The sequence below is a fragment of the Saccostrea cucullata genome, unplaced genomic scaffold, assembly GCF_032062105.1.
Source record: "Saccostrea cucullata isolate Sc308-1 unplaced genomic scaffold, CSIRO_AGI_Scuc_v1 ctg11992, whole genome shotgun sequence".
Lineage (NCBI taxonomy): Eukaryota > Metazoa > Mollusca > Bivalvia > Ostreida > Ostreidae > Saccostrea > Saccostrea cuccullata.
Window position 1 is genome coordinate 1 of NW_026919041.1, and position 15,265 is coordinate 15,265.

General features: G+C 34.0%; 3 protein-coding genes and 1 pseudogene across 3 annotated transcripts; all 4 read right to left on the minus strand.

Moving 5' to 3' along the window:
* Positions 1-574: 574 nt before the first annotated feature.
* LOC134278275 (ankyrin repeat domain-containing protein 50-like) lies at positions 575-1,390 on the minus strand (the record flags this gene model as incomplete). Its single annotated transcript, XM_062760595.1, has 1 exon — positions 575-1,390. A coding segment is annotated over exon 1 (795 nt), but the record flags the coding sequence as incomplete, so codon positions are not given.
* A 592-nt stretch (positions 1,391-1,982) lies between these two features.
* Positions 1,983-2,378, minus strand: LOC134278286 (serine/threonine-protein phosphatase 6 regulatory ankyrin repeat subunit B-like). Its single transcript, XM_062760606.1, has one exon. The coding sequence runs from the start codon at positions 2,376-2,378 to the stop codon at positions 1,983-1,985; it is 396 nt and encodes a 131-aa protein (XP_062616590.1).
* An 83-nt stretch (positions 2,379-2,461) lies between these two features.
* LOC134278297 (ankyrin repeat domain-containing protein 50-like) lies at positions 2,462-4,030 on the minus strand (annotated as a pseudogene).
* A 47-nt stretch (positions 4,031-4,077) lies between these two features.
* On the minus strand, positions 4,078-14,483 carry LOC134278308 (uncharacterized). Its single transcript, XM_062760624.1, has 5 exons — positions 13,827-14,483; positions 13,493-13,546; positions 13,323-13,376; positions 12,274-12,396; positions 4,078-7,379 (listed from the first exon to the last, which is right to left on the minus strand). Exons 1-5 carry the CDS (start codon positions 14,446-14,448, stop codon positions 4,078-4,080), a joined length of 4,155 nt encoding a protein of 1,384 aa, XP_062616608.1. The 5' UTR covers positions 14,449-14,483.
* Between the last annotated feature and the right edge of the window lie 782 nt (positions 14,484-15,265).

The following is a 15,265-nucleotide window of genomic DNA, read 5'->3' on the forward strand; positions in this document are numbered from 1 at the left end:
TAATACCCAGGAGCAGAGAAGAAGATTTTCAAAGAATTCATGTATTTTCACTATATAATCAATATAGGCCCCCCTTCCCCCAGAACCCCTGACCCTGGGGCCACAAAATTCACAATTTTGGTAGAGGCATCTTGCTCATCATAACTATGTACTAAGTTAGTTTATTTAATACCCAGGAGCAGAGAAGAAGATTTTTAAAAAAAATAATGCATTTTCACTATATACTTTTTTAGCCCCGCCCTAGCACAAGTACCCCTGACCCCAGGGCCATGAATTTCACAATTTTGGTAATGGACTCAATGCTGATTACAATCATGCAAACAGTTTGACTGCTTGATGTCCAGGAGTAAAGAAGAAGTTTTTTAAAGATTGCATTAATTTTAATTGTTTTGGCCCAACCCCTCAGGCCCCAGTGGGGCAGGAATCATGAAATTCACAATTTTTGTTCCACTTCACCCATAGATGCTTTGTGCCAAATTTGGTTGAAATTGGTTCAGTGGCATGTTCAATAAGTTTTTCTACAACAGGAAGATGTCCACCTTGTGTAATGCAAAATCACAGATGACCGACCTACGTTATCACATTTGTTGATGTCGGCACCATGTTCAATTAGTTTTTCTACAATAGGGAGATGGCCATTGTGTGATGCCCAATGCAGAGATGACCGACCTTCATTATCACACTTGTTGATGTCGGCACCAAGTTCCAAAAGTTTTTCAACAAGAGGGAGATTTCCATCGCACGATGCAAAATGCAGAGATGACCAACCTCCATTATCACATTTGTTGATGTCGGCACCATGTTCAATAAGTTTTTCTACAACAGAGAGATGTCCATTGCTTGATGCAAAAAACAGAGATGACCGACCGTCATTATCACAATGGTTGATGTCGGCACCGTGTTCAATTAGTTTTTCTACAACAGAGAGATGTCCATTGTGTGATGCCATATGCAGAGATGACCAACCTTCATTATCACAATTGTTGATGTCGGCACCATGTTCAATTAGTTTTTCAACAACAGGTAAATGACCACTTTGTGATGCCAAATGCAGAGATGACTGTCCTTCAATATCACAATAGTTGATGTCGGCATCATGTTTAATAAGTTCTTCAACAACAGGGAGATGTCCACCTTGTGATGCAAAATGCAGAGATGACACACCTTCATTATCACATTTGTTGATGTCGGCACCATGTTCAATTAGTTTTTCTACAACAGGAAGATGTCCATTTTGTGATGCAGAATGCAGAGATGACCGACCTTCATTATCACATTTGTTGATGTCGGCACCATGTTCAAGAAGTTTTTCAACAACAGGAAGATGACCTTTTAGTGATGCATAAAACAGAGATGACCGTCCTTCCATCTCACATTTGTTGATGTCGGCACCATGTTTAATAAGTTTTTCTACAACAGGCAGATGTCCCTTTTGTGATGCAAAATGCAGAGATGTTTTATCACAGAGGTTGATGTTGGCACCATGTTCAATCAGTTTTTCAACAACACGGAGATGTCCACTTTGTGATGCCAAATGCAGAGATGACCGACCTTCATTATCACATTTGTTGATGTCGGCACCATGTTCAATAAGTTTTTCTACAACAGAGAGATGTCCATTGTGTGATGCAAAATGCAGAGATGACCGACCTTCATTATCACAAAAGTTGATGTCGGCACCATGTTCAATAAGTTTTTCAACAACAGGAAAGATGATGCCATGAAGTTTATGTATTAATGCAACAATGTAAAGTCCACCTTGTGATGCCAAATTTGACCTTCATTATCACAACTGTTGATGTCGGCACCATGTTCAATAAGACTTTCTACAACACGAAGATGACCTTTTAAAGATGCAAAATGCAGAGGTGACCGACCTTTAATATCACATTTGTTGATGTCGGCACCATGTTCAATAAATTTTTCTACAACAGGAAGATGACCTTGTATTGATGCTAAATGCAGAGGTGATTTGATCTTTATCACAATTGGTTGATGTTTGCACCAAGTTCAATTAGTTTTTCAACAACAGGGAGATGTCCATTTCGTGATGCAAAATGCAGAGATGACACACCTTCATTATCACATTTGTTGATGTCGGCACCATGTTCAATAAGTTTTTCTACAACAGGAAGATGTCCATTTTGTGATGCTGTATGCAGAGATGACCGACCTTCATTATCACATTTGTTGATGTCGGCACCATGTTCAATTAGTTTTTCTACAACAGGAAGATGTCCATTTTGTGATGCAAAATGCAGAGATGACCAACCTTCATTATCACACTTGTTGATGTCGGCACCATGTTCAAGAAGTTTTTCAACAACAGTGGGATGTCCGTATTGTGATGCAAAATCAAGAGATGATGCAATTATCATAATGATGACAGCACCTTCAATAAGTTTTATCACAGGGAGTTGACCATTGTCGATGCTCCTGTAAATGTTCAATTAAGTTTTTATTATTCAGAACCGTTTCGTATTAATGTTTCTACAGCGGATAAATGGCCATTTTGTGATGCTAAATGTAGAGATGACTGGTCGTGTATATCACATTTGTTGATGTCGGCACCATGTTCAATAAGTTTTTCAACTACAGGTAGATGTCCATCTTGTGATGCAAAATGCACAGATGACCGACCTTCGTTATCACACTTGTTGATGTCGGCACCATGTTCAATAAGTTTTTCAACAACAGAGAGATATCCATTGTGTGATGCAAAATGCAAAGATGAACAACTTCCATTATCACACTTGTTGATGTCGGCACCATGTTCAATTAGTTTTTCAACAACAAAAAAATGACCATTTCCTGATGCAAAATGCAGAGATGACCGACCTTCATTATCACATTTGTTGATATCGGCACCATGTTCAATTAGTTTTTCTACTACAGGAAGATGTCCTTTAAATGATGCATAATGCAGAGATGACAGACCTTCATTATCACATTTGTTGATATCGGCACCATGTTCAATAAGTTTTTCTACAACAGAGAGATGGCCATTGTGTGATGCCAAATGCAGAGATGACTGTCCTTCATTATCACATTTGTTGATGTCGGCACCATGTTCAATAAGTTTTTCAACAACAGGAAGATGGCCTTTCTGTGATGCCAAATGCAGAGATGATTTGACCTTCATTATCACATTTGTTGATGTCAGCACCATGTTCCGTAAGTTTTTCAACTACAGGTAAATGACCATTTTGCGATGCTAAATGCAGAGATGACTGACTGTCATTATCACATTTGTTGATGTCGGCACCATGTTCAATTAGTTTTTCTACAACAGGAAGATGTCCATTTTGTGATGCAAAATGCAGAGATGACCAACCTTCATTATCACATTTGTTGATGTCGGCACCATGTTCAATAAGTTTTTCAACAACAGGGAGATGTCCACCTTGTGATGCAAAATGCAGAGATGACCAACCTTCATTATCACACTTGTTGATGTCGGCACCATGTTCAATAAGTTTTTCTACAACAGGAAGATGACCTTTATATGATGCTAAATGCAGAGATGTTACCTTTTTATCACACTTGTTGATGTCGGCACCATGTTCAATAAGTTTTTCTACAACAGGAAGATGACCATTTACAGACGCACAAAACAGAGATGACCAACCTTCATTATCACACTTGTTGATGTCGGCACCATGTTCAATAAGTTTTTCTACAACAGGAAGATGATCCAAATGTTGAATGATGCTCAATTAATGCAGAGATAATGACCTGACCAGAAGACCGACTATTATCACATTTGTTGATGTCGGCACCATGTTCAATTAAGTTTTTCTACAACAGAGAAGATGTCCTTTTGTGATGCAAAATGCATGCAGATGACCGTCCATCATTTTCACATTTGTTGATGTCGGCTCCATGCTCAATAAGTTTTTCAACAACAACAGGCAAAATCAAGAGATGACCTACCTTCATTATCATAATGGTGGATATTAGCACCATGTTCAATAATGCAGAGATGACCGACCTTGTAAAGGTTCATCACATTTGTTGATGTCGGCACCATGTTCAATTAGTTTTTCTACGACAGGAAGATGTCCATTTTGTGATGCTCTAATGCAGAGATGACCGACCTTCAATATCACATTTGTTGATGTCAGCATTGTTCTGAATGAGTTTCTCAACAACAGGAAGATGGCCTTCCGAAGATGCTATGAATAGAGGTGACCGTCCATATTGATTACAACTGTTGATTTCGGCACCATGTTCAATAAGTTTTTCAACAATATTCAGAAGCCCTTTTTGAGATACTAAATACAAAGATGACTGATCTTCATTATCACACTTGTTGATGTCGGCACCATGTTCAATAAGTTTTTCAACAACAGACAAATGTCCACCTTGTGATGCCGAATGCAGAGATGACCGACCTTCATTATCACACTTGTGTATGTCGGCACCATGTTCAGTAAGTTTTTCTACAACAGGGAGACTTCCATCGCGCAATGCAAAATGCAGAGATGACCTATCTTTTTTATCACAACAGTTGATGTCGGCACCATTTTTAATAAGTTTTTCAACTACAGGAAGATGACCAAATGATGCAAAATGCAGAGATGACCAACCTCCATTATCACAATAGTTGATATCGGCACCATTTTCAATAAGTTTTTCTGCAACTGGAAAATGACCATTTTTTTGTGCCAAATGCAGAGATGACTGACCTTCATTATCACACTTGTTGATGTCAGCACCATGTTCAATAAGTTTTTCAACAACAGGGAGATGTCCATTTTGTGATGCAAAATGCAGAGATGACATACCTTCATTATCACAATTGTTGATGTCGGCACCATGTTCAATAAGTTTTTCTACAACAGGTAGATGGCCATTTTTTGATGCCAAATGCAGAGAAGACCAACCTTTCCCATCACAGTTGTTGATGTCGGCACCATGTTCAATAAGATTTTTTACGACAGGAAAATGACCTTCTTGTGAAGCTACATACAGAGATGACCGACCCTCATTATCACAACTGTTGATGTCGGCACCATGTTCAATAAGTTTTTCTACAACAGGAAGATGACCATTTACAGACGCACAAAACAGAGATGACCAACCTTCTTTGTCACACTTGTTGATGTCGGCACCATGTTCAATAAGTTTTTCTACAACAGGAAGATGACCATTTTGTGATGCAAAATGCAGAGATGACCGACCTTTATTATCACATTTGTTGATGTCGGCACCATGTTCAATAAGTTTTTCTACAACAGGAAGATGACCTTTATATGATGCTCTGTGTAAAGGTGTTATTTGATTTTTGTCACCTCTATTACATTCAGCACCGTTCCGTAGTAATATTTCTACAACTGACAAATGTCCATTTTGAGATGCTAAATGTAGAGATGTCTGGTTGTGTATATCACACTTATTGATGTCGGCATTGTTCTGAATGAGTTTTTCAACAACAGGAAGATGGCCTTTCGATGACGCTATTAATAGAGGTGAAGAACCAAAATTAGTACATTGATTGACGTTAGCACCATGTTCAATAAGTTTTTCAACGACATCCAAGTAACCAAATTCTGACGCAACGTACAGAGGAGAATTTCCCATTCCATCACATATGTTACAATCAGCACCATATTCAAGTAAGTTTATTATTGTTTTGAGATCACCAATTCTAGTTGGAGTCCACAAAGCTGGGTAAAAACTTTTTGTGATATTTAAATTTGCTCCATTATTAACTAAATATTTTACAACATCATGTTTCATTTTCAAGCAAGCAGCAATCACTGGAGTTATGAATCTGTGTTGATTGTCTGACATATCGAGATCTACTACAGGCATGCTGTTAATAATTGTCTTTCCAAAATTATTTACCAAAAATTTTACCATGTCTAAATTTCCATCAAAACATGCTAAAACCAGTAATCTAACTTGTTCTTCCTGTGTAGATCCAAAAACAATGTCTTTGTGCTGATCATGCCTACCCACCAAGTTAATTATAAATTTCAGTATATCGAGGTGACCATAATAAACAATGAAACTGATAGCGCGTATTTCATAAATATTCTTTCCGCCAATACATTTGAGGTCAAGTAGAAGATTTTGTCTTTCATACTCCCTTTGTCCAACTGTTTCCTCGACATCTTTTTCATTTTCTTTTTGTGAATCAAGAATAACACTGTCGAAACATTCTTCCCTTGGTAATAAGAAATATTTCTTGACATCATTGTAAGGTGCCAAAATGCTTATGAACTGCTTTTGAAAGTCTTTATCAGTCAATGCTTTATTTAGAAACACATCGTGTAATTTTCCTTTCTTTACATCCTCGTATAATCTTTTTGCAAGATGTTCATACTGTGCCTTTCTGATTTTAATACAGAGGTCGTTTTCATTGTCTGTGTTTTCTAAAACAACTCTGTTTGCAATGAAATTACTGTTCATATGATCTATAATTTGGTCAGGAAATTGCTGGCCATAATGAAAGGCAACAACTTCAAATATTAAATCATGGATAAAAGTATATCTTTGATCGTTTTCCGTGATATATGTACCTCTTAGGTGTGACAATTCCTGAATTATTTCCCAGAATTGAGGACATCCTTTAACTTTGCAAGAACTGCGCACTAGATTGAACATTCTACTATCTAATAACATTTCTTCAGATAGGCTGTTGTTGTTCAACATACAGAGAACCATGGAAGAATATTGCAGCTTATTTCTTGTTTTCATTTTTTCTATTTCTAAAAGCAAACATTTATACGGATATTTAAAAAAATCTGATCTATATTCTCTAATGAATGTATCGCTGCTAAACATTTGACAAAGAAGTGGAAACATGAACTCTCCTTTTTCATGCAGAAAGTTTAAGTCGAGATTATATGAAATCCCTTTATTCATTAAGTGAGATTCAAATATACCTTTTTGATCTTCCAAAGTAAGAGTGTTATCTTCATTATTTAAGTTAAGGATGTTATCCTCTTCAAAAAACACTACATCTAAATCCTTTGCCTCATTGTACACTGCTAATCTACAGGACATAAATAACTTTGACCTCTTTGATTGCTTATCTAGAACATTTTCGATTTGTTCTCTATGTCTTTCTAAATCTGATAACAAACTTCTCTCTAAGGTAAACACGCCTAAAACATCATCTATGACAAATATTTGCGGTCTGTGTACGTCACCAAAGTTGATGATATCCTCAGGTTTGGAGATTGGAACAATCTGATATTTGGACTCCAGCTGTAAAGCGATGTGGCGGATTAATGCAGTTTTCCCAGACCCAGGAGATCCAATTACAGCAACAATTTGATTGGAAAGAAAAAAATCTTTCATGCTTTTAAAGGAGGATATTTCAAAGAAAACGCTTTCCCTCCATTTGTGCAAAGTTCTTTTATGTTGATCTGGAAAAAGAGAAATTTGGGGACATAAAATATAAAACACATTAATATCATTTTTAATATCACAGACTCTTTGCTTAACCTTATTAATCATTTTTAAGACATTTGCAATCCCATAACCGACAGCTGCAATTAAAGGCTAAAAACATTGTTTTGATTCCCTTTTTATTCCAATCTCAAGATTATACATGTAGTGATTATATGATAATAAAAATACTGTACATATAATAAGGTGACATATATGTCCAATGGTCCGGGTGTGATGCACATACGTTTATATTGCTGGCTATTTGTTGTCTAAATACATGTCACTATAATAAAATACCGGTATTTCCTTACTAACTTACTAATTGTAGAGACACAACAGAATTGATTTTTTTTCTTTAAGTAAATTAACTGTCCGAAAGAATTAAGGAATTTTTTATCTATAGTTACAATCATTTTTTTTTTATTCAATTTCAGAATTTGCCAATTATTTGAAACACATTTTGTTCAGTCTACTTGTAGCTTTCGTGATTGAGAAAGAGCCTACAATAATGTGTGAATCTCTAATGTATTTTTTGTTTCAATTACAAACAATGAAGTCGTTGTGTTTGTAAGCATTATTTTATTTGTACGGTTGGACGTTGTTTAACGTATGAGTGAAAAAAATTTCACGCATTTGGAACGCTATACAATTGCAATCATATTGAAAGCTGCAAATTGTTCTATGTAGGCATTATATATGAGCAGTGCGGGATTTTGTGCATATATAATCGCGCACGATACCTATCGTATAAGTTTGAAGGACCGGGTCTTGATGTATACGTTCACATACCCGACGTAAAAATATTTGATTTTTTTTTTGTTTAAATTCGCCAAGAATTGCGGAATTCATAAGTACAATCATTTTTTTATTTCAAATTCAGATCGTTTTGCCAATTATTGTTAAAAACGTTGAAATGTTAGATACTATATCGTACCGTTTCACGTGTATCATATACCTGAGCACGATAGTTGTATGAATCTCTAAGTACTGCTTAATGGCCCTGAAGTGGTGTAAATGTAAATTTGAAGCCCTTCACCGGAACTTTTTTATTTGAAATCCAATGACTTTTCAAAAATTCAACAGCATAAACGTTAAACAATATATTTTATATCAATTCAGTCCATAAAAAATATCCAATTTTTGATATATTGAAAGTGTCTAAATGGAAGTAAGTTTATTTTATGTCATTTGAAAATTTATTTTGTTACAAACAATGAAGCGTTTTATATATAAAGTTAAGCTCTTTAAAGGTACTTGGACACAGATTTGAAGTTATTATTTTCTCTATAATATTACGACTTATATATCTTAATAGCATTTCACACAAAAATTAATTAAAAATCTTATTTCATATGAAAAATATTAAAATTTCAAATGTTTTGGCGGGTTTGATTGACACATCCTTTAAACAATATACAATCAATCAATCAATCATCACCTGCGACACGAGACTTCGATATAATAAGTTTCAACAGAAGGACGGGTCTTCACATCCCACGGCGGGATTCGAACCTGCGACGTAAGGATCACGTTCTTACTCCAACTCTAGAGCTAACGTTCTACAACCGCGCCATGAGGGCGACGTGCATAAGTATTAAACTATACTGCTTATTGTTTGACTGATGTTTTTCATACTAATTTTAGGCCATAATTTAGATACTTTATCATATCGTCTGTGTTTTTTGTTCATCACCTGATACAGGGAATTTTATTTGGCCCTGATCCCGTAAGCAGTTTTTCAACGTAGTGAACAATGGCCTATAACTCCGATATTGATTTTGTTCATTGATTTCTTGTGTTTTGATTGGATGAGATCAAACTGAAGAAAAAGTGTATGCATCGATAAATTTCTACGGCATTTTGACCTGGCTTTTGTTCGTCACAAATCTATCTCTTGACTGTTTAATAAATAATTGTTAGTATTTTAGATAATTTTTATTGTAACAGTTTTTTTTATTTTGATTACCAATCCATTTTTGTTTGCATCAAAACTTATGCACTTGTCATAAATTTCTAGAGAGGCACTTTTTGACCTGATCTTTGAAGTTGTATAACGGAAAAAATTGTTCGTAATCAAAATCCTTGTCTAATTTAATATATATATGTATATTATATATTATATATATATATATATTGTGTATATATATTATATATATATATATATATAAAAATATATACAATATATATAAAAACCCATTTCCGTTTTTAAATTTGTATTTATATCCTTAAAGGAGCCCTTAGGCCTATAAATAGCGCACTGTAAAAGTCAGACGTCCAATAGGCATATATATATAAACCGTGAGATTTCGTTACACCCGATTGCACACTCGAAACTCGTGGCCGACATGTAGTACTTCTTTGGGGTCTTAGATTTTTGCTTTTCCCCTTGTTTTTATGTGCATTTTCTGTTTGTAAATAATGTATTGACCTGTATTTTTCATGAAGCTTTTGTCATGTTTTGGGAAAAAATACGTTAAATTCGATAATCTCATTGCTACAGAGTAGCACGCTGTGATGGATGTACGTCTACATTCATTGGATTCATTGAACTGATGAGCGATCTGCTCCTTATATATTGCTAGGGAGAGTTAACAGGAAATATGGCGGACTATGCCTCTTTACGAGTAGTGTTCAGCTTTAAGCTGTGAAAGACTTCTTTTGATTCTGAATTAATATGCGTGTAACGTAAAATTTTGACCTTGAAGTCTTGTTTGTGAGCTTATATAATATTAAACAGTAAATAAAGAAAGAACAAAATTTAAAATGTGAAAAGAACTGTAATTTTCAAAAATAAAAAAATAATCTTTCATCTAGAAAATGTTATTTACAAGAAAGGCAAGCTCTCAAACAAACGAATAGGCTTGCTTTCTTAAACATTAAATACAACATTAATAAACGTTTGTGTAGAAATGACTTGTTCCAAATTCTTTTTCTGTTTAATTTCATGAGAAATGGAGGTCAAATTCATCAATGGAAAAATTTTTTTAGTAAAAATTCCTAGTTTCATCTGTCCTCAGGATATATAGTTTGAGCCCTTTCTCATAAAATAGGCAAATTTGAATTAATGCGCCTTGATATATATATATATATATATATATATATATATATATATATATATATATATATATATATATATATATATATATATATATATATATATATATATTGTGGAGATTTGGTGGTGGACAGGAAAACGATTGCACACTCAAAACACACTGAAGACTAGTTCCAGGCAAGGGGTAATATTCGACGTTTTTTCCCTTGTTTTAATGTGCATTTTCTGTTTGTAAAAAATGTATTGAAATGTATTTTTCATTATGCTTTTGTCATGATTTTGAAAAAAAATACGTTAAATTTGATAATCTCATTGTTACAGAGTAACCCTAATCTCTGGTTGGATGTACGTAATACTCTCATTGGAAAAATTCATTGAACTAATGATGGATTGGAGAACAACCTTTATATATGGGTTGTATGGTCAGTGTTGTTGAACAGGAAATATGGCGGACTATGCCTTTTTACGAGTAGTGTACAGCTTTGAGCTGCGAAAGACTTCTTTTCATTCTTAATTAATATGCGTGTAACGTAAACTTTCAACCTAGAAATCTTGTTTGTGAACTTTTATAAAATTAAACAGTAAATAAAGAAAGAACCAAATTTAAAATGTGCAAAGAACTGTAGTTTTTTAAAAAAAATCATCTGACATCTAGAAAATGTTATTTACAAGAAAGGCAAGCTCTCAAACAAACGGATAGGCTTGCTTTCTTAAACCTTAAATACAACATTGATAAAGGTTTGATGTAGAAAGGACTTGTTCCAAACTCTTTTTCCGTTGATTTCAAGAGATATAGAGATCAAATTCATCAATGGAAACTTTCTTTTGGTACAAATTCCTAGATGTATCATTCATGCGAGTTTGTAATGCAATATCAACCCAATAAACAATCGTTTAACATTTTAACTCTGTCCAATTTTCCGGAATCGTAAGGTCAGTTCCAACATTTGAATGAAGTTTGGAAGCTTCCATTCTTAGATGAAACATCCATGCAAGTAACGTTATCGTATTAATCTGCACCAAAACATTAACATGGTTATTTTCATGAAGATGTTTATGATTATTGAGCATCATCCATGTGACTCCAACTCTGAACAACTCAAGGCAAGTAATTACTTAGACAAATTCGGTTCAAAATCAAACTTAACAGGGTTGTTGTGACATTGTCCCCTGCAAGTTAAATTTTCATTGTGGCTTCACCCTACCCCTGGGGGTCATGATTTGAACAAAGTTGATTCTACACCACATTAGAATGCTTTCATTTTAATAGGTCCAATTTTGCTGTTCTTGTTAAGAAGATTTTTGAAGTTTTTCTATATATTCCAACGTAAAAATTTGATCGTCCATTGAGGTCCCATCCTAATAGCCTCTGTAAGTAATGTTCTGAGCAAACTTGAGTCGACTCTACCTGACAACGATTCAACACGAGTTTCATCTTTCCTGGTCCATTGGTTCTTAAAAGGATTTTTTTTTCAATGATGCCATTTTTAGCTTTTCATTATTGTCTTTCCTTGTAGTAGGGTTTGGTCCTTCATTAAAAAAATTTAATCCGCTTTACCCAAGTATACTCTATGCAATATTTGGTTGAAACTGGCCCAGTAGTTGTCCTGGAGAAGATTAAATTGTGAGAGTTTACAGCGACGACAACAATGGCAACGCCAACGACGAAAAAGCATGGACAAATTTTAATCAGAAAAGCTCCCTTGAGCCCTTGGCTCAGCTGTGTTAAACAAAACTACTGTTGAGCTATATTAATTGAGCGTTGTTGCCCATGAAACTCTTGTGCAAACTAACCCGTTTAAGAATTAAATTACCTCTGACGTTTTCCGGTATGCAAGTTGATTTGTGCCTCTGTAAATCTTCTTTTAAATCATCTTGAATTTGCTTCTGTAGTTCGGATGATATGTGTAATCTGGTCTTTAATGTTGTTTGAGTCTCTGCAGAAAAGAAAAAAGGAACATTGTGTAATTTTAGTTCATAATAATCAACACGAATTACATAACATCAATTCCCTTTATTTCTATGAGCGTTGCTGAAGATCGGGCAATCTCGCAAATAATTGCTTGTTAAGTTTTCAAGCTGATGTTTCTGCTTTTGCTTCGATATATAGAATACAATACATTTTCTTTATTGCTTTGAGCGGATGCTAGAACCCATGAAAGAAAAGAGAATATGAATATACATTGTAAACACAATGATTACGATACTCTCAGAAGTTTGAACTTCTCTGCTCATAATTTGAATTGCTTTTATTGAACCTTTGAGCATAATAACTGGTCGATATCATATCATTATATTAAACAAATTGTACACACAATTAGAACTAGGAACAGGATTCTATGTATGAAGAAAAACAATACCCTTTTAAAATTTAGGCTAAATCGTCTTGATAAAATAATTTTACGAGAAACAAATATCTTGGCAGGTACGTATTTCAAAAAAAATATTCCTTCTTTATGTAAGTATGTAAGTAACAATCAAAGTAGCGGAATCAACATAAAACTATGTCTTTTTTCCTTTTGTGGTGCATTATTGAGCAACCTTGATTGAAAATGTAAAGCATCCAGTTAAAACTTATTCAAACATACATTTTATAACAAAACGTGTTTGCATTAATATTGATAAAAAATTAACTTGATGCAACATTTTCCTGCAATTATGAAGCAGCCAATAGAAATTATAACAATTATGTGATGTTATATTTGAATGTATGCTTAAACTCTTCAATTTTCACTTCTTTTTTTACATTGTCTGCATTCATGCTCTTCACATTATCCGTGAAATCCTTTTTAAGATTTTCTTCATTTAGCAAACAATCTTTTGATACCTTTTTAGTGACATTCTAAAATGATGTACGACTTACCCTCGAGGAGACTTATCCTGTTTTCTTTTTCTCTCAGATCACTTCCAATGTTTTCTAAAAATGAAATAAATGTACATGTATAGCTCTAGTAATCATTTAGTGATAATTCAGAAGTATATCTGTGTATCAAATAGAGGACAAAAATTTGAAAAGAAACATTTACAACTAACCCTCGAGGAGATTTATCCTGTCCGCTGTTTCTTTCAGATTACTTTCAAAGTTTTCTTTAAAAAAATCAACAAACAATTTGAAAATTAGACTAATAGTACTTCTTACAAAACAATCGCCACATTGTTATTTCTAAGAAAAATAAAATTGTAGAAAAAAAATTGTGATCTGGAAAGATTTTCTTTCTCTTTTCAATCAACAATATGGTAGTGATTGATGTTTGATGCGTAAAAGATACTGTAGATAGAAAATTATTTCTGTTTATTTGATTTTTGTGTATTATACATGCGGTTTTTTTTAATGTTAAACGTATATTTCAGGTTTATCTATGCATACCCTGAAGTGTGCGAAAACATTCTTTGGTAGTTTGATCCTCGGCATATTGTTTTGCCAGTTGGTCTCTGTAATGCTTGTCTTGGATAGGGTCCATTGTTGTGTGTCTCAAAATGTCAACTTTCTTCTCATAAAAATTTCCATTTGAAAGGAATGTATCGATTTCTACTACTGCAACTCGAACTGACGTCCAAATATCATTAAATTCAAAGTTTGTGAGGGAAGGTCTTGCAGAGTGGACAGTGCTATTTCGAGCCATTCGTATCCTTTCGATATTTGCAGAAAGGCATACATCAGTTACATCTGGGACTTTCCCCCAGCTATTTTTATGAGGTGTAATTTTGCATATATTTCTTAAAAGAATGTACAATAGTGAAATATCAAAGTCATCATAATTTCCAGAGTAGGACCCATTCCTTGGCAAAATTAGATCTCGTTGCTGTGGAGTTAATCTCGGTAGATTATGCTTTGGTTTTATAATTTCTGCGGCAAATGTAGGCGGTGGCACCTTTTTGCGTAGAACATCTCTAAGTTGATCGGTACAGGGACCAAGCAGAAGGCGACACGCCCTGTTAGCATTCGTAGTCTCTTCTGTTGAGTTGTATGGACTACTCGCGGTAGCCATGTTATTACCATTACATTGTCAAAATGATTTTCTATTCAATCTACAAAGCAAGAGAGTAAGTTAATAACTGCACAGCCACTATAAAACTTATATTCATGTTAGTAACACTCTAATGGGTACTTAAGTTCTAACTTTAATAGTTATACTTGCCAATAAGGCATTCAATGAGGAAAACCGATAGTAACATTTATTTACTAATTTGTTATCCTCACGAACCATAAAACTTGAAGAAATATATTTTAATTAGTAGTCCGATAGAGTCATCTTTTGAGTTAACATTTTTTCTGGACATTTCAAAGTTTTTAAAATTTCGCATTATCATTAGCTTGTATATTGAATTTGCATTCTACGGTGCAAATATGGTCAAACAATATTCTTTAAAAAGAAAACTATATTCTTTACACTTAAATTATATATCAAAAATATATTTTAAAAGTTTAAACATGGAAACATAGTCCTATATGAATAAAAACAAAATGTGATATACGGGAGAGTTAAGAACAAAAAAAACTCTTTTCCTTCAACACCCACTGTTTGTAATAAACGAGTAATCTAAAATATTGTTTTTACTTTTTTGATGTTTATGGAGATAAGATTCTGAACTTTTGAGTTAACATTTGTCTGAACATTTCCAAGTTCCTAAAATTTCGCATCATAATTCTTTGTATATTGAATTTGCATTCTCCAATGCAACTATAGTTAAACAATATTCTATTGAAAAAAAATATTTTTTTAAATTTCTAAAATTTCTATACGAATAGTATTTAAAGTGATTGAACACGGATTTGAAAAAAATATTCTCTCAACTTTTCTGTAA